Here is a 20366-nt window from a genome sequence, read left to right on the forward strand (position 1 = left end):
GTCCAGAACACGTTGGGTGGAAGGAGCCTCAAAAACAGCCTTGCACATTTTGCTACTGTTGCTCCTTCTAAGATATTAACCTCGGTGACCTGAATTAATTCTTCCTTCTTCCTCTTTTACCCCCTCCTCCGACTCCACATATAGTAGCCCATTGTGCACAAGTTTTCTCCTACGATTTTCCGTCCATCTTAGAATTATGTGTACCTCCAAGCCGTGCTAAATGGGACCCTTGATTACAATAACGGTTGCCAGTGCCCCCCCTCATGTGGCTAAGCTAACAGTCCTGCTGTGATGTAACTTTGATTTCATGTCTTCGAAGGGTGGCTAATGCTACAAAGATCGCTTTGTATGAGACCCCAACGGGCTGGAAGTTTTTCGGGAATTTGATGGATGCGAGCAAACTGTCCCTCTGTGGGGAGGAGAGCTTCGGGACTGGTGAGTGCATGGCCCTGTGCTACCGTGCCCTTTCCTGTAAACACGACTTGCGGGGACGCTCTGACTGCTAAGGCGGGACCAAAATAGCACCGGTGGCTGATGTGTCCTAAATCAAAATGCAGTCTATTTATAACAACCCTGGCGAAGTGTACACATTTGAAAAGCCGTGAGCCTGCTTAGCCGAGGAGGGCTAATTTTACTTCCAGAGGATCAGATCCACCGAGACAGGAAGTTTGGGGGGCCCCCTCGGCGGCATCGTCCCTGAGCCCGTAGAGATTAAACAGAGTGATAAACATGTGTTTCTTCCCTCTGTGGCCAAGGAAACCTTTATAAATGTTTTCCTTTCTGGGGAAGAAATACGGTGGAACGAGTCAGTTTTTCGTTTTTATTTAAGAGGAAGTTGCCGCACAGCATTAAATCTTTCTCTTGAACCGGCCCAAGTTTACTGTAGCAACAAGTTGTGATTCATTAAGGTTAAATGGAAGGAGGCCCTTAGGGTAGAAGGAAGTTGCTAGGTGATCAAGAGATGAGAACCATGTCCTTGTCTGTGAGGAGGTCTGCAAAAATGGTTAGCGTGATGAGGGGAGGGGACGTGGTAGGCTGGGGGACCTTTCAAGACCCTTAGACCCTACCTTCTCTGCTCTCCCTCCTCTCTGCCTGTCCAAATGCTGACCGGAAGTCCTACTTTCATGACCTTCCCTACTGCCTCATCCTACCCATGTCAGTTTCTCACCTTTCTAACCCTCCGTTCAGGCTTGTGGCCCTTATCTATGTGTTGGTCTCCAGCCAGGTTACAAGGTACATCAACTGGCCGTATTTCTTCTCCTCTTAGTATTTTTACCCAATATTTTGAAATAAAAGGACTGATCTTGGTCCTTTAGTACCAAAGCAAAGCAAAGATTGAAATCTAACCTTCTATAATTGCAACTGAGTTGCAATTCATACCAGGTTAAATACTGATTTGAATACGGTTTTGAATAGCTGTTTGAATACTGCTTTTATTTCATTTCCTGCAAGTCCTGGGGTAGGGTGGGTAGAATGAGCTGGTAAATTTAATACACCTATATACAAAGCTCTAAGAAATGGAATGTCCTAGAGGGGGTGGCAATGCTCCTTGGTAATGAATTGACTTGATAGAATTGAAGGATGTAAGAAAGATGGATGAGTCTTGGGACTGAACAGTGTCCACAAAGAAGACTCAGTGGTTTCCCAGCATTCTGTGTCTTCAGTCAGAGAATACAAGGCCACTGCTTAGCCTTGTCCTACTTCATAAAATATGGATGATGCCGTCTTACTCAGTGGGATACCAGATGAATGTACATGAACCTGTGAGGTGGTCGTATTCTATGAAATACCACCCCCCTCAATGTTATTAAGTGCAGGCTTGCTTTCAAGCATTCTTTTTTATGGACGAAGCTGTCTTTGAAGGCAGGGACCATGTCTTAATCTTTGGTTTGCTAATCCCCTGTATCTGTATCAGTGCTGAACAGAGCGAAAGGGAGAAAAGTTTAGAACAAGGTTTCCCAGGGTGTTTGGGTGTGTGGAAAGATACTAATTCCAGGAAAGGGTTCTGAATTCAACAGATATTGGGAAACTTGGAACACAGCTCTCTGTCTTGGATATTCATAATGATATTAGCATTCAAAGATTCCGAAACATTCTACTGTAAGGGGTCCTGTTTGTACAGTTTTACCTAAACAGTTAGCTACATCTCTCTCTGTCTTTGTGTGTGTGTGTGTGTGTGTGTCATATCTAGTGACATCTTGCCCAGTAGATCCATGTGGGAAGCGCTGGGCAAGGTGGATGCCAAGCCTGGAGCCATTAGGAGTCCCTGAGTGGACAGGCTGGGAACACACCTGGAGAGCATACCACAAGGGGCTCCTCTCACATGACAGGGCTTGACCTACTGCAAAGCAGCTTGCAGGTCCTCTCCTGTCCAGGCTACCCATCCTTAGTCCTCCCGCTCATTTCTCATTGTTTGTATGCCCAGCACCAGCTTCTCGGTGCTTCCAAGTTCACCAGTGCCTCTCCTAGATCAGGTCCAGAACTGAGCCCAAATCCGTGTGTGATCTAAAAAGTAAAGACTGGAGTGGGATGATTATTTCTAGAGAACCGGGCCCTCTGCTTTTTTGGAAATAACTTTCACTTATTTTAGCTTTCAGGGCATTTCGTAATACTGCTTAGCTCATATAATGTGGCTAATGAAGCCCCTTTAAGTTTTTACTCAGGAGAATTTGCCAAGAAAATTTGTCACTCATGTTACATTTGAGGGATTGATTTCTTTGAACCCCAGACATTAGACTTTAAATTATTTCTTGTTAAAGTTTGTTCCTCTTTATTTATTCAGTTTATTCAAATACTAAGGGCCAACCGTGATTTATCTCCCCTTTGATATCTCCTTTATGCAAAGAGAGAATGCATCATGAGAATAATCCGTAAACTCTCTTTCTCTTTGAAAAAAAGAAAATTGTTCTGTAATGTTTCTGCCACAAATGGTTCAAAAACCAAGCTGCATAGCTATGGGCCTCTACTGCTGTGAATGAGTAGCAGCTGAAGACATTTAAGTGAACTTCTGATCTCCTTGTTTATAGAGGAGTTAATTTCCACCTTCTAGTCCCTTGCTGGTGAGTGCTTCCCGCAGTTTCTTTACAGAGTTTCTCAGGGTGGACACTAGTGACTAAATAAGCTCTGTGGAATTTCAATTCCGTAGTTTCTTTGAGTCCAGTGTCCTTTATTTCTGTATTTTTCCAGATGAGAGCAGGAGCAGTTTCTCGGGAAAGCCTCCCTAACCTTCCACTGTGGGTCCACTCCCCTTCCTATTGGCTCTCATGGCACACACACTTCTCCTTTTTTGCATATATTACAGCTGTCATTTAAAAATTACTTATGATTGCTTGATTAACATCTAGTTAATCTAGCCAGTGCTCCACTAGACTGTGTTATGTGAAAATAAGAATTACAGCTGTCTTACTCTCCGTCATATCCCCAGAGCCGCCTATAAAGGCCAGCGTGGAGTAGGAGCTCAGCAAACACTTGTTGAATAAATGAGTGAGTGACCACAGTATTCATCTGACACCCTCCAGTTAGACAAACAGAATCCCGGTGTTGGAAATGAAAAGACTTTCAAAGTCACTCGGTGTGATTTCCTGTGTGGTGTTGGAATCGTAGTTGGCAGGCAGTGCTGTTGGACTTAAACATACACCTCAGTGGAGAATCCTTACCTTACCCCTGTGGGGACTCAACACCATTCCCACTCTATAGTTCAGAGTCAGGTACGTAAGGTGTTTGTGAGAACGGATGAGCTTTTACAAAAGAAGAGAAGTTGACTTGCAAAGAGGTGCAAAGGAGTCAGACTTCAGAAGAACCAGCTCAGCAAACAAACCACTAGCATTTCAGAGCACAAGCCATAATATTACTCATGTTCCCAAGCATACATTAGTCTGTCCATGATGCAGAGACAGCCACGGCCTCTCAGGATCATCACAGCCACAAAGGCTGGGACTCTTCCTCACACATCAGCATTACAAATGTCGGGGTAAAGGGACTCAGAAATGGGCACCAGAACGAGACAGGCTGAACCTGTTATTTTTGGCTGATCTCACGGTTATTGGTATTGTTCCCCCCTGACTGTAGATGATGATATCCATGTTTACACACAATGGCAGAGGGCGGAAGTGGTATTCTGTCGCATCTTGAATTTGTTGGGAAATGGGGAAGGAAATAGAACGTGAAGTCGCAGATAGAATAGAATGTCACTGCTTTTGAAACTGCCTCAGGAAAATGGGGGGCTTGGGAAAGGTATAGAAGACCTTTGAAGATGAACCTGGTATGTAGAAATATGCCAGTAAATTATGATCTGGCCAGGTCTGGAGGTTAGTGACAGTTTTTCCTGCTGCATCTTTAAAAGGCTTTAGCGATGATGCGTGCTGTAGGAGTGATGACTTGAAGAAGTTCAGCATTGATGCTTTGCAAATTTCTCTTAATTGTAATTTCTTAGGAAAAGGTTTTCATGTTTGTACGTCTTTGCATTGACTCGTTCTTCCAATGTTTATTGAACTTTAACCGCATCCCAGATACTGAGCGAGGCTCTGGGGGTACGATGGGTATGGTCTCGTGCAGGGCCCTGTAGAATCCACATTTGGGGCAAGAAGTCATCAGACCCTGGCCAGGTAATTACAAGTATACAGAGTGATTGATGGTGACATACAGGGGGCCCTGGGAGCTTTACTGGCAGGGCACCTAACCTGGTTCTGTCGTGTCGGGAATCCGATTTTCTGTCTGGTTCTCTGCACATTCTGACTTGCGCAGCTTTTGAGTGTATTTTCCTGTCGGTGAGGTGGCCATGGGAAAATTAGAACAGCCCGTCTCTGGAGAGTTCCCAGACAGAATACTGCACTAAAACTGGCTGAGAACCTAATTATAACTAACTCAGTTAAACTGTTACCTGCATGTCTGTCTCCCTCCCCTGTATGTCTGTGGTCATCTGTGAGGGCAAGTAACATGTCTTACACATGTATTGGAACATGTATTGGAACATGGTGGATACTGATTCATAGTTGTTGAGCACATGATGGAGTTTGGGTTACGATGCGGCTCCTGTCCGTCAGGCTCTTGCAGTATTCCTCCAAGGACCCAGTTCCAGGGGAGTCACAAGGCAATACAGGGTTCATTGCTAAAGGGAAAGTCTGGTGGTGGCTGGGGGAGAGGTCCTGAAGGCTGGAGTGATCTGGAACAGGCTTCCGGAGGAGCTTACCTCTCCTTTCAGAGTAAATTCATTTGTGCCATAAAAGCCAAAGAGGACAAGACTGCAGACAGAGCAGGTCTGCTGGACCTCCGACCCAGTCAGCTAGGTCTGACCACTCTGGGGCAAACCCTTATTGATGTTTGATATGCAGGCATCAGCCCAGGATACACCTCAGAGTTGAGGTGGAGTAAGAACAGACAGGTAGGATGGAGTAGGGGTGAGCGTGGAGGGCAACAAGAAAGCCATCCTGGTTTGGGGTGAAGTGGAAAGTAATTGCAGGAGATGTTAGCCAGGCTAATAGGTGATATATGGAGGGGAAATTTCCAGGCAGAGAGAATATCGTGTTTAGAAGACCAAAAGGGAGGGGTACCTGCGTGGTGCAGTTGGTTTGAGCATTTGACTCTTGCTTTTGGCGCAGGTCTGATCTCGGGGTCATGGGATCGAGCCCTGGGTTGGGCTCCACACTCAGCACAGAGTCTGCTTGTGTTTCTCTCTCTTCCTCACCCTCTGCCTCTCCCCTTACCCCCTCTCTCTTAAATGGGTAAAATAAATCTTAAAAAAAGAAGAAGAAGAAGACCAAAAGGGAGCTAAAGATGGGGAGAGAGAGAAAGATAGAAAGACATGACAGCCAGATGCAAGTGTATTCAGACAACTCCGTGTAGCTCTTCTTGCCACTGCCCCATCCTCAGACCTGTCACCTGGCAGAGGCAGGCACCCGGGCACTCCCAAGATGCCTAGACTGGTAAATGGAAACTAATCCCCAAACTGTTAGCTTTTGGCTCCCTCAGCAAGCGTTGACATTTTTCTTGGCCAAGGCCTGGAATATGCCCTGACCTAGAGGAGGGTATACTTACCACAAGGTGCTGATTAGGCCGAAGTCAAGTGACAGGTGTTTGAAGACGCTGAAGGGGCAGAATTCCCAGGCATTCAGTTAGTCCCTGAGCTGGACCGAGTATGAAGAGACCCAGTGCAAAGCCCACCACTGCCTTTGTGTTAGCTAGGGCTAGGGGTGGCTGCTGGCGGTGTTTCTCTTTCCTTACAATTATGGGAGCCTGGCTTCTTTTCCCTTTTTTAAATTAAAAGAAATGATAGCAGTAATTCACATTCATAATGGGAAAATTAGATGAGGAAGAAGAGGAAAACACTGTAATGCCACTGCCCGGAGAAAAGAATGTATTGGGTTATATTCCATTTTTATCACCAATGTGTACAGTTAAGAGCCATTATTTTTGAAAGCTTAATAAAGTAGTGGAAAGCACTCATTTCCCCCCCCAAAATTTCTTATTTTTCCCTTATCCATAATGGTAATTTGCATTTATATAGTACTTAGCAGTTATTAAATATTTCTACCCTCTATCACGGTAAAGTCTTACAGTTGTGTGAGAAGGGTAACATTATTCCCATTTTATAGTCAAGGAAACTGAGGCTTGGAAAAGTTAAGCTAAATAACAGAGTTTTAGATTCTGGTTTCATGACTCTTTTTTTTTTTTAAGATTTATTTGACAGAGAGAGCGAGCGAGCGAGCAAGAGAGCACAAGCGGGGGGAGCAGCAGAGGGAGAAGAAGAAGCAGGCTCCCTGCCGAGCAGAGAGCCTGATGCAGGACTCCATCCCAGGACCCCCGCGATCATGACCTGAGCTAAAGGCAGATGCTTAACTGACTGAGCCACCTAGGCACCCTGAGGTTTCATGACTTAAATACAAGCAACTTCCAATGAAACACAATTGCCATGACTACAATAGCAACATCTTTAGACATACACACATCCGCCATTGCCTTTTTTTTTTTTTTTTTTTTTTTTTACTTGTAACTTGTCCTCATTCATCAGAATCCTAAAGAAAATGAAATGTACCTGGACTTTGGGGGCACCTGGGTGGCTCGGTTGGTTGAGCATGACTCGTGATTTCAGCTCAGGTCATGATCTCAGGGTCCTGGGATGGAGCCCCATGTTGGGCTCCACACTCAGCAGGAAGTCTGTTTGAAATTCGCTCTGCTCCCCAACTTGTTCTAGCTGTTACTCTATCTCTCTAAAATAAAAGAAGTAAATCCTAAAAAAAAAAAAAAAAAAAAAAGAAAAAGAAAGAAAGAAAAGAAGTGTACCCAGTGTACCCAGACTTTCTGAGTAGTAGAGTTACCTAGAGTTTTGATTACATGAAGGTGGTTGGTGAAAGTAGTAAGAATTTCCAGAGACGGGGCGCCTGGGTGGCTCAGTGGGTTAAAGCCTCTGCCTTCGGCTCAGGTCATGATCCCGGGGTCCTGGGATCGAGCCCCGCATCGGGCTCTCTGCTCAGCAGAGAGCCTGCTTCCTCCTCTCTCTCTGCCTGCCTCTCTGCCTACTTGTGACCTCTGTCTGTCAAATAAATAAATAAATCTTTGAAAAAAAAAAAAGAATTTCCAGAGACTAGGGATCTTGCAGATGGAATAGAATATTTGTGCATGTTATCCAAGACAGATATTTGGTTGATGGTATTAGATGTGTGATTCAGTTATCTCTGAGTAACTACGTCAGAATTGGTTAAGATCTTTAGATTTTGGGGCGCCTGGGTGGCTCAGTGGGTTAAGCCGCTGCCTTCGGCTCAGGTCATGATCTCAGGGTCCTGGGATCGAGTCCCGCATCGGGCTCTCTGCTCGGCAGGGAGCCTGCTTCCCTCTCTCTCTCTCTGCCTGCCTCTCCGACTACTTGTGATTTCTCTCTGTCAAATAAATAAATAAAATCTTTAAAAAAAAAAAAAAGATCTTTAGATTTTATTTTCTTTTCTGTATAAAAGAAAAAGCAGAATTCTTTACTTAGAACAGGAAAAACACAAAGGACACTGGCCCTTATGCTTTCAGTCTAGCCTAAGTAAATAAATAAATACAAAATAAGAAAAAGAGAAGAAAAAGGAAGGAAGGAAGAAAAATACCCATGGGAGCATAGACAGATAATTCCAAGCTGTATACTTCTGTCATGAATTCTCAGTATTTCAGGGAAGCTGCCAGAATCTTGCTGCTCAGGGTGAACTATTGCCAAAACATCATTTGCAAATGCTGTAATGGCCAGAGAGCTCATTGCTGTTCCTTGAGATAGCAATACAGGCAAATAAAAGTCCATAGATCATGAAATTCGATAAACCAAGAATTTGTTACATAAAGTGCTACGTAAAAGTATTGCCCAACATCTCCAGGTCTGTCAGCTTCCAGGTTCTGAGAACTGTGGTTTCTGAAAGTGGTATCTTATTGAAGAGAAGGTCTTTTGAAGGAAAAAAAATGTGTGATTTTTGAGCCAAAAAGAGAAAGAAAAAATGTAGTAGATTAATTAACCGATAAACTCATTCATTGCACTCCTTAGTTGTTAAAGTACTCAGTGTGCTATTCTAGTCACCAGACTTCATTATAAGGATAAGTAAAAGATGTCTCTTAAGAAATAATAGGTGAGAGGGGCACCTGGGTGGCTCAGCGGGTTAAAGCCTTTGCCTTCAGCTCAAGTCAGGATCCCAGGGTCATGGGATCGAGCCTCCCGCATTGGGCTCTCTGCTCAGCGGGGAGCCTGCTTCCCCCTTCCCCACCCCCAACCTGCCTCTCTGCCTACTTGTGATCTCTCTCTGTCAAATAAATAAATAAAAATCTTAAAAAAAAAAAAAAAGAAAGAAATAGGAGAGGAACGGGGTGAAAGGCTCATAAATCGGTAGAGGGTTTGAGCGGGTCCCTATGAGGGAAGGAAGAGAATGTAGCTCGTAACTGCCTAGGGGAGCTGGGTACTAGTCCTAGACTGGAGAGGACATTTGAATTGGGTTTAGAAGGATGAAAAGAGGAAGAAAACAAACTTCACTCATGCCTACTACGTAGCCAGCATTGTGAGACACTGATGTTCTAAGAAGAATAAGACCCAGTGGGAAGTCAAGAAGGGTGCACAGGCACTTGAAGAGTTAAGGCATGATGATGGCCTTGTGGGAGAGGGTTTGTACTGAGTCCTATTCAGGAGTCAGAAAGTAGCGCTCAGTATGGTCCATGTGTGGAGATTTTGTTCCGTTTTGTTTGGCTTTTAGAACAAGGAAATTAAGGACTGAGAAGGAGAGTTGTGTCCTGTATCAGGTTCTTGGAAGAGGATCTCCATGCACATAAGCACATCCGGATGAGCCAGTGTGTTAGCTCTGGTAAAGATTTTAGCAGGTACCTTGGAGGGGGCAGATGTGCCATAGTTGACTTAACCAAACCCCTCTTGGTTAAAGAAAGATGCTCTGGATTGGAGTTGCTGGATCCACAAGTAGGTCCGTTTTTTAAGGCTTTGATACTTTTTGTCAAATTGGTCTCTGGAAGGTTGTACCTCTCCCTGCAGTGGCATACTGGAACCCCATTTCCCTTCTACCTCTCCTGATCCTAGATGTTCTCATTTTAAAATCTGTGGCCATTTGTCAAACAAGTAGCAGTTTCTTCTTGGGTTTTTAACTTCAATTTGTTTCTTAAAAAATAATGCTACCTTCCTACATAATTGGGTACCTATATGTATTCTTCAGTGATTGTTTATATCCTTGGGCTATTTTTCTATTGAAGTTTTGCTTTTTCCTTATTAACATGTAAATTTTTTCTGTATTGAGGTACATTAAACATCTACTTTATGTTGCAAATTGGTTTTTTTTTAAGGTTTGCCAATGGCCTTTACTTTTACCTATAGTTATTTTGCAGATCGAAATGATAATTTTTAAAAAAGATTTTATTTATTTATTTGACAGAGATCATAATTAGGCAGAGTGGTGGCAGAGAGAGAGGAAGGGAAGCAGGCTTCTTGCTGAGCAGAGAGCCCAAAGCAGGGCTCGATCCCAGGACCCTAGGGTCATGACCTGAGCTGAAGGCAGAGGCTTTAACCCACTGAGCCACCCAGGCGCCCCAGTAATTTTTTTAGTAGGCAAATACATAGATTCTTTTTTCTCTTATGAATTCTGAATTTACCTGTATTTGCCATTCCCAAGACTTAGACAATATATTTATATATATTTTCTATTTTATTTATATTGTATATATTATATATATATATATATATATATCTTTTATTTTTATATATCGTCAAGGACTTAAAGCTTTTCAAATTTTATATTTGAATGTGTAATTTACCTGGAAATCTTTTTGGTGTGGTGTTTTATAGGGGAAAAAACTGATTTTTTTTCCAACTGTCTAGCTAGATAGCTAAATACTACTTAAAAAGAAATTCCTTCTTTTCCTACAGTCTTGAAGTAACACCCTTATCATATATCCAAGTCATATGCATGTTTAGGTCTCTTTCTAGCTGCCCTTTTTTGTACCATTTAGGCTGTCAGGCTTTTAATTATTGAGTATTTATAATGGTCATGTTCTTCTGTTGTTTGTTTGTTTTTTCTGCTCACATTTATACTTTGTAATTGATATATCCAGTTCCACCAGATTATCCCTCTGACATTTTTATTGACATTTGCTGTAAATATCTAGATCACTTTGGGAAGTATCAACTTCTTTCCCATATTATGTTGCTTTGTTCCCTATGTGGTTCCTTCCATGTATTCAAGTTCCTCAGTCAAGTTTTATGACTTTTTTGATTGGGTCTCCATGTTTACTGTTGAGTTTATTCCCAAATGTTTTGGAGAAATCGTGTTTCTCAAAGCTGCTTGCTGCCCCCTGGCCAGGTTCTGATCATATCCGTGAGAAAGATGGACTCTGGGCGGTCCTCGCTTGGCTCTCCATTCTAGCCACCCGCAAACAGAGCGTGGAGGACATTCTCAAAGATCACTGGCAGAAGTACGGCCGGAATTTCTTCACTAGGTAAGTCCCAGCCCGGCTGGGGTACAGAGGTAGGGTGGGGAAGTGCGCTGAGAGAGTACTCATGTGTATAGATTTATTTTTTATTTTTTTATTTTTTTTTTTAAAGATTTTATTTATTTATTTGACAGACAGAGATCACAAGTAGGCAGAGAGGCAGGCAGAGAGAGAGAGAGAGAGGGAAGCAGGCTTCCTGCGGAGCAGGGAGCCCGATGCGGGGCTCGATCCCAGGACCCTGAGATCATGACCCAAGCCGAAGGCAGCAGCCCAAACCAATGAGCCACCCAGGCGCCCCCCGTGTATAGATTTTTTTCCTGTTTCTCAAGTGATAATAAAACCCTAGTTCATCTAGCCTCTACAGATTGAGGGATTTTAAAATAATTCAATAAGGGTTGCCTTTTATGTTCGCCATAAAGAACAAGGCTTTAAAAATTTTAGTTAATGTATTCAAACAAGAAATGTTTTGTAAGCCTTTTAAATGTACGGAGGTGGACATGATGATTGTGTGGGATTTGGACTCAGAAGAATGGAGTAGAATTTTATTTCTGCCCCTTAGTGAGTTGAGAAGTCATTGAACCTCTCTCTCTACCAGAAAACTGTCCTCATTTTCCTCCTGTGTAGAAATGGTAATAACAGTCTGCCATCGAGTGAATTAAATGAAATACGAGTCTGAAAGTGTTTTATAAACTCTGGGACACTCAAAGTATGGAAACTTTTTTTTCCCCTGAAATTATGGAAACAATTATGCTTAGTCTAAATCAACTTTTCTAACTCATTAAAATAGGTCCCCAAAGGCTGCATACTTGTCAATACTTCATTCATTGATTCAATAAATATTGACTGTGTGCCTACTTTCTGCCAGGCACTGGGGATTGGGCAGTGAACAAAATACTTAGAGTACATAGTAATTCTTCTTTGGCACGCATACTTCTGTTTTTAAAAGGCACTAATATTTTTTTTTTTCAAGAAGTGCTTTTCACTAATTCCAACTTGCCTTTCCCCCAATAAGTGTAAAAATCTAACAGAATTTTTCCCAGACCTCACTATTCTAATTATTGAAAGGAACTATGAGTAAAAGGGAGTAGATGAATTGCTGATCGGTAAAAAATGCATAGATATAATTTCTTTGGGCCTCAGTTGCCTTTTCTATAAAATAGGTGAGTTAAATTAGAGAATTTAAAAACTATATCACAGATTGAATACTCAGTCCACGGTCTCTGGATAGTCCCGTAAGAATTAAACCTTAAGCAACTCAGCCTCCTTTCTCAGAATACTTTTATCAACTTGAGTGAAGGCTGTTGCTGTCTTCCTCCCTTAAGTCATTCTTCTGAGGGAGGTCTAAGTAATAAGGTTCACGTGGTATCGCAGCAGTAGCCCTAGGAGCCACAGTAAGAATCTCTACTTTCCAAGAACCAGGAAAACCTAGTAATTCAGAACAGCAGTCATGGGCTCACTAGATTCTAGAGTGTCATGAAGGCAGGACCATGTCGGGTTCTGTGCTTCTGCCATCACTGAACACCTCACTCCTAATGACACCGTAAATATGCTTTGGATGAATAAATGAACGAGTTAACAAGTGAATAGTAACTAGAATGGAATAAGGTTAGAAGGTTTGTTCAGAGAAGAGGTCACTCTTGAATCAGTTAAAACTCCATTTAAAAACCATTTTAGGGGCGTCTGGGTGGCTCAGTGGGTTAAAGCCTCTGCCTTCGGCTCAGGTCATGGTCCCAGGGTCCTGGGATCGAGCCCTGCATCGGGCTCTCTGCTCATTGGGGAGCTTGCTTCCTCCTCTCTCTCTGCCTGCCCCTCTGCCTGCTTGTGATCTCTGTCTGTCAGATAAATAAATAAAATCTTAAAAATAAATAAATAAAAAATAAAAACGATTTTAATGTATTTGTATTAATTTCAGATAACTGCTAACTATTGCAAATCAAGTCCCTAGAACCTGCATTTCTAGTTCGTTAAGACAACATCATACCCTTCATCTACTTAACAGGAGTGCTAGGGATTGTTTTATGTCAGCCTCAAAACAGTTAGTGTTGAGGCAGCTGAGATTCTGTGAGATGAAGCAACTTGCTCCTAGTTGCCCAGTTAGTAAGCGGTAGAGGCTAGATTCGTAGGTTGTTCCGATGCCAAAGTCCAGATTCTTTCCATCACACCCCTCTGTGCCTAGGATTTGTAGAACACTTCCCCCAAACACCCAAAGGTCATAGGCGGAAAGCACAGACACCTGGTTGTGATTTCTTGCTGTTTATCACGTTAACTAGGGGAAAGAGCTGACTTCAAGATTAAGAGGACTGCTGTCCTTGATCTGTAGAATCCTGGAGCCTGAACAGGTTGGCCTTAACTCCCCAGTATTTCTCATGTCTCAGAGGGTGTCATCTTGCACATATCATGTTTGTTTCGCTATCGCAAATAAATACAGACTCTGCTTGAGCCTCTAAAAAACAACTCTCAAGAGGGTGTGTGCCACAAGGTCAAGAAAAGCCACCTGTCAGAGTCTTTAACCTCGTAAGAAAGAAGTCAGGAACAATTCTGGGAGTAATAATAATAATAGTCATAGAATTTCTTTTGTGATGATTTTTATTTATTTATTTTTCTGCTTTGATCCTTCTGTATCTACATCAGGCCTCCTCCGTCAGGGTGAACCCAAAGCACTTTGGACCAGAATCCACCCTCACTGAAAGGACAGAGCTGTTTTCAGATGTACAGAGTTAGGCTTTGGCCCCTTCTCTCTGGTCAGTGAAAACTTGGCCTCACTTTAGGAAGCTCCCGTGGAGACCGGAACGCTCTTGTGCCAAAAATCTCAGCAGCCGCAGGCAGGTCGCAGACTGGGAACTCTCCCAGCATTTATCCCAAAGAAGCTCCAGGAGTTTGAAAGAGAAGTGCTTGACTCATGTTCTTGATGCAGAGTCCTTGGGAGATAACCTTGCATTTAATTCTACCTCCTCAGGATGCGGTGATTAGATGTTAGAATCTTTCACAAGCCTTCTAGAACTTATTCTGTAGAAAAGCCAAGACGGGAGTTTTCTGCTTACTCAGAAGTTCCTGACCCTTCCCTGAAACCCTGCAAAGCCTTCCTCCCATCCCTGACCTGCTCCCTCCCCAGAGACGGACAGGCACAGCCTTTTGCCAGCTGCTTCTGCAGCTAGGGGGTTTGGGGCGGTGGGGGCGGGGGGAGGTCCAAACAGAGGGTGAAGGAAGTGGTGATCTATCTCGGGGATGATCCAAAGGGAGTGTGTGGGCCCACCTCTGTGACTTCTTGCAGGTACGATTATGAGGAGGTGGAGGCTGAGGGCGCCAACAAAATGATGAAGGACTTGGAGGCCCTGATATCTGACCGCTCCTTCGTGGGGAAGCAGTTCTCAGTGGGTGACAAAGTTTACACTGTGGAGAAAATTGATAACTTTGAATACAGTGATCCAGTGGATGGAAGCGTCTCAAGGAATCAGGTAGGAACAGATTTATGTGTATGGGAGAGAGGCCTCAGAGCTTCATCTCTGAAATCTCAAGGGAAAAAAGAAAAAGGCTGCTTGAGACTTTTTCTTCCCCTATTTTCTATTTCTATTCACCGCCCTCCCTTCTTTTCCCCACAGTTGCCAGCTTTCTGCCGGGTCACACATGACTTGTAAATATACTCATAGGGGAAATGGGTTTTGCCCTGGTTCTGTGTACTCCCCGGTGCCCTCATTCTGGAATTCTTAGCCCCTGCTCCAGAGGGATTTTTTACATCCTCCAGAATTCCATGCAAGACGTTGTGTTGAATGCGTGTGCAGAAAGGAGCCCTAGAATCTGAGGCTGAAAAGGTGAACTACTGCCTTGGTATCAGTCTCCTCTTTTTCTCTCAGAAGATGATAGCAGAATGCTGGCGGTGAGAGTGGCATTTTCATAGACCTTTCTCTGGTATGTTGTGATTTCTAAAAAAAAAAAAAAAAAAAGAAAAAAAATTGTTGAGGCATTCCGGACTTAGAAATGTTAGCTGTTACCGTCTGCAGCATGTGACGCGCAGCCAGTCCAGCTTGGTGGTGCATGCATAGCAAGACATCACAGTTGAGAACCTGCATCATGTCTGCATGGAGACAGCTGTTAGGGTTTCCCTCGCCGGGTGCCAGGGAGCCAAGGCTGCAGGCTGGGTCGGCCCTCAGCCAAGCTTCTCACAGACACCCAGGGCCCAGGGTCTTCTCTCCTCTGGTTCGCTGTTGTCACAGGATGGACTCGCCACTAATAATTTAGAAGCAGAGATAATAAAGAAGCAGATGAAAATTAATTTACAGGTTTCCAGTTTTCTTTTTCCTGATGGACCCAGATTTTTGGCCCGGTCCATCTCAAGGTAGCTGACAGCTTTGAAGGAGGGGGACCGCAGGATTGATAAGAGTGTCTGTCTGGAGAGCGGGCAGTGGATGGATGGTTGGAGCATGGCCACAGTGACCCTGAGCACCAGGAGTCTCCATCCTCAAAATGCTGGCCCAGTGGGCTCTCTTCTCTATGCCTGTTCACCCCCCGTGAGAACTCTGGGTCTGGTACAGATGGTTGTAAGTGACGTCTGAGATAAAGAGAGGCTGAGGATAAAGTAGGAGGTGGGTAGGGAAGAGGGCAGGGTGGGGTCCACAGGATGGCAGGGCAGAAGTGTTTGTAGAGAAGCCTTCGGAGAGAAAATGGGCAATTAGGGAAAGTAACCCCCAATTCTGCGCTACACCTAGCATCTGTGAGGAGGGAGGGGGAGCTGAGGCGTGTGTGGGAAGGGTGTTGGTATGAGCACGGGTGCTGTTTGTTGCACTCTGTGAGGAAGAACCCAACAGCTTCACGTTCTATAATCAGGAAGTCTGAACATTTGGATGGAAGGGCGGGGAGGAGGAAGAATCCTCTGAAGTAGACCTAGCCTCTGCCATCAAGTAGAAAGACTTGAGAAGCTTCAAGTTGAAGCTGTGGGAGAGGCAGACCAACCTGGTATGTTTCTAGAAGCAAGAAATGGTAAATGGGAGTTAATGGTATCCTCCCCATGATGATGGAGTAAGGAAGGGACTGTGTGCCTTTCGTCTGCTGTCTTCACTGCCAAATGGCACGATTAGACACGGCATGGGATTTGGTGACAAACAGCAGGGGAGGAGCAGTGTCTCTCCTTCTGGTTGGTGTCCAGCTTTGAAGTTCTTTGTATAGAAGAATGACAGGCTCACGAGGACTAGGTCTCAGACCGTTGTCTTGCTGACTCTTCCTACCTCAGGTGACAGAATATGTACCTGAAGCAGGAACGTTATTGAGGATGAGAGATGCTGCCGGGGAGGAAAGAAGAAGGCGGCAGGCGGTTGGGGGCACGGGTTGGCATGGCACCCACATGGACCCCGCTTTGAGTCCGCAGGCATCGAGGGGAGAGTGATCGCTGGCTCCTGCTTGCTGGGATGGCAGTAGCTGGCTTCACCTGCCGCGTGGGGCCTACTGTTCGCCGTTTGAGCCTCTCTGTTGGTATTCTGAGAGTTCTTCCTCTTCTGTGTCCGGAATCTCTTCTGCTCTGGTTTCAGCCCATTCTGTCCATGTTTTCCTCCTGATCTGGGGATCAAATTTCTGTATCTAGCGACTTGTTTGTTTACTTATTTATTAGACTTCAAACTGGAATGGTTAGGCTACAGGGGAGTGGAGAGAGGAGGGGAGGGCCGGCCTGGGTCATCCAGGACCCCTGCGCCCCGGATCAGATCCCCCACCTGACGCTGGGCATGCTTCTCCCCCTGTAAGCTCAGCCCCCTTGGGCGGGACGCAGTGACAGGCTGACCACAGCCGACTCCACGGGCTTAACTGCTGCCCTTGATCAAGGACCTGATCTTCCAGTGGATCACGTGCAGAGGAAGTTCCATCTGCAGACGAACCCCTTGTATTTGCCAGCCTTCAGTCTCCCTTCCAGCAGGTGGGGGACACATCTCTGCTTCCCTTCTCCAGGGCCTGCGGCTCATTTTTGCTGACGGTTCCCGCATCATCTTTCGGCTGAGTGGCACGGGGAGCGCGGGGGCCACGATTCGGCTGTACATCGACAGCTACGAGAAGGACATCGCCAAGATCTACCAGGACCCTCAGGTAATGCCCAGGCCCTGTGTCCTGACGAGTTAGTGCTTCCCATTAGAGGGAACAGTAGTGGTTTCCCCGAGTCTGTGTTACCACAGCCCGTTTCTCCGGTGGTCAAACACGTGTGTTCAGTTTTCTCTATATGTTTCCTTCAGTATGTCGTAACAACAGTGACAGCTAACCATTAGCTCAGCATGTTCTCTGTTCTAAACCCATTACCCAAGCGGATATACTCACTGAAGTCTCAGATGAGGTAGCTCCCATTCTTGTCCCTACCACAGATGAAGAAACAGGCAGAGAAAGGTTAAGTGGCAGCCCATAGGATCACGTGCCTGGTGAGCAACAGAGTCAGGAAAACTAATCTTTAAATCAGCCCCTCTTCTGGCGTTCTGGTCTGTCACTGGTCATTTGCTATTCTGCTTGGTCTGATCGCCTGTTCTGGAAGAGCACACGCTGGTTCCAGATTTGGTGGCAGAGCAGAGTCTCATGACCCAGCAACAAAGGTCAATATGGAAGAGTCTGCAGACTGGCAGCCTGGTGTTTTGGGCTCCCAGACCTACCCAGGGGATCTCCAGTAGTACGTCAGAGTGAGGAGGGACCCTGGAGGCAGGAGTAGGGTGGAGAACTTAGAGGACAGCCACCCCAGGGGAGGAGCCGAGGGGAGACAGTGACACACAGGGGAATTTCACCTTGTTTGTTCCTCACACAATGGTCTTGACAGATGTTCCTCCACCAGAGTTGCATGGCCAAAAAAGTGTAGGAGCTGTTGTGGCCCATTAACCCCTTCTTCAGGATTCATAACACACATGGCACCTTACGGGCTCTGAGAAAACTCACGGCGAAGACGCCTGTTTGAGTGGCATTTCACCATCCTTATTCTACTAAGCCTTTTTCCTTTTAACACCTAATTAAAATCCGAGGAAACTCATTTGGAAAGCCTTGGCATAGCGGTTTTGAGAATAAAGTTTAGATGTAGAAAGGTCTTGCTTTCAGTCCAGTTTCTGCCACCTGAGTAGTAGCCGTGTGTCTGCGGGCAAGTGGTTTCCGTGCTCTGAGCCATGGTTTCCTGGTAGAGTAGTTCCTACCGCTCCGAGGTATTATAGAGATTTAAGGAGACAAGGGATGCGAAATTCGAAATGCTGCGCCTGGCACATAGGATTAGCTTTTGAGAACGTGTGGCTCTTAGAGTCAAGAGGAGGCTTCACTTTTACATACATATATATATTTTTTATCATGTCCAGACTCCAGGTTCAATTATTGCAAGATCTCTGTCGTGCTGTAGGTGTCCCTAAAACTTAAACCAAAGGCAATGGTGTCTGCGTTGTAGACCCACAGAATAATAGAGCAGGAGAAAAAGAAGGGAATTGTGTTCTTTTGCCCTAATACCAGGCATGTTGTAGACATTTATGAATGAGTGAAAGATAAGTTTCTTTGAACCATAGTTGTCAGGAGGGGGGGGGGCAGTGGGAGGAGCCTGAAGGGTGTGAGGTGCCCACAGTGCCTAGATGTATCACCATTCCAGCCACGAGAAGCCTTCCCTTACTCTGGAGCTGCTGGACCTTTGCCTCAGCACTTTCGGGGACTGTTGGCACCCCTAGGGGAATGGCAAGTGCTGTTCTCAGTGCGTGGAGTTGCTTCTCCCGCTTTCAGCGAGGAATCATGAATTGGTGGAGATTAAGATGAGGGAAAGCAACAGTGGGCAGTAGGAAATGAACTGCTCTTGGCTCTGCCCTTGGGTCATTTGGTTAAATCACTTCATCTTTTTGGATCTCAGTTTTCTCATCTGTAGCGTGGGCAGTTTAGCTAGATAAGTAAGTGGTTTTTAAAAATGTTTTCATTTAAAAAAATTAAAAATTATTTATTTTTATAAATATATCCTGCAACAGCAGAATTCTTTTCTTTTTCCCCCTGAGTGAGAAGTAGTTGGAAGGTAGTGTTGTTGCATTTTGCAAAGATCTCTTTGGGGACAATGTGGGCGGCAAATTAGAGGATGCGGAAGTAGAAGGACCATTGTTCTAGGTGAGAAAGAGAAAGTTGATTTAGCGAGATCGATGGCCCAGGTTGGAGAGAAATGGTGCCTGGTTGAGAGATGTATAGAAGGTAAAAACTACTTTGCTAATAGATTAGACAAGGGCAATGTGGGAGGAGAAGGCGTCAAGAGTAACTCGTCGTTGTTCATTAAGTTTAGATGTTAGGCTGTGTTGTTGAGTCACCAAGATGGGGAATGCTGGAAGCCGATTTTAGGGAAGGAACACTTCTCTGTGCTTAGACTTGCAGAGTTTGAGGAGCCTTTGGGATGTGGGAAGAGGCAGTCAGACATGTGGGTCTTGGAGGCCATCTGAGGGCTGGAGCTCCGGATCTGTGTCTAGAGAAAGTAATGGAAAAGGTTCTCTTTTTGTCTCCCTCAGGTCATGTTGGCCCCCCTTATTTCCATCGCTCTGAAGGTGTCCCAACTCCAGGAGAGGACGGGACGCACTGCACCCACCGTTATCACCTAAGAAGATAGGCCAGTTGCGGTACGTCCCTCTGCCTCAGGACCTCCAAGTCATCTGATTGAAGAGCATGGACAAACAAAATGTATCCACCCAGGCTTCTTAAGATTTGGTTTTTCCACTAACCAGCTGTTGATGACTGGCCCATTAGTGTGACAGGGCCAGCTGAGATGCCGTGTGGGCAAGAGGACCTAGGGGCTTTTACTAACGTCACTCCGTGTTGTGCCCTTAAGCCCTGCTGCTGTGCAGGTGTTTGTCTCCCAAGCACCTGCTCCTGTTCACTACAATGTGGGATGGAGGCTGAGTAGGAGCCAGTGAGGCCATTTCTCATGCTTAGGTTGTCCCAGTGAAATGACAGTGCAAGCTCGTTTTTCTTTGGTGAATTCCTCCCCCGTTCACTGTTTACATGTGTTCTAGCAAAATCCAATTTCTGGTGCCTTCTCTCCAATCAGTTCTTTCCTCAGAGTGAGACGTACTTGTCTACAGATGTCTGCCTTGTTTTTGCGACATAGTCCCACACAAATATTGTGGGATATTAAAGCAAAATAAGCCACTATTTCTTGATGTCTTTTTTTTTTTCTTAACTGCAAAATGCTCTTCACTATAAGAAAGAAAATACTTTTTTTTTTTTAAGAAGATACTGTATTCTGTTTGGATATCCTAACTAGAAGACAAAATGTTCTCTGCACTAGGTTTAAAATCCTTGTACTCAAGAACTGTGATTTCAGATCTTAGCAGAGTCAACTGAGCCCTGGATTCATCCGAGGTAGCTTGCTTTATATAAGCTCATCTTGGTTAATTTGGAATGAGGGAAAGCTAGAGATTTTCAGGAGATTTTTCCCTCCCAGGAAATATTAAATAGCAAAGTGCAGCCATGTG

General features: G+C 44.8%; 1 protein-coding gene across 1 annotated transcript in view; it reads left to right on the plus strand.

Moving 5' to 3' along the window:
* Positions 1-20043, plus strand: part of PGM1 (phosphoglucomutase 1) — a 62920-nt gene extending 42877 nt beyond the window's left edge. Inside the window, exons 7-11 of the mRNA XM_082687847.1 lie at positions 320-435; positions 10812-10947; positions 14213-14396; positions 16873-17007; positions 19404-20043. Coding sequence (XP_082543973.1) covers positions 320-435; positions 10812-10947; positions 14213-14396; positions 16873-17007; positions 19404-19493 — 661 coding nt within the window. The 3' untranslated portion in view covers positions 19494-20043. The remainder of the gene's footprint in view (positions 1-319; positions 436-10811; positions 10948-14212; positions 14397-16872; positions 17008-19403) is intronic.
* Positions 20044-20366: the final 323 nt, after the last annotated feature.

This window comes from Mustela nivalis, assembly GCF_964662115.1.
Source record: "Mustela nivalis genome assembly, chromosome: 10".
NCBI lineage: Eukaryota > Metazoa > Chordata > Mammalia > Carnivora > Mustelidae > Mustela > Mustela nivalis.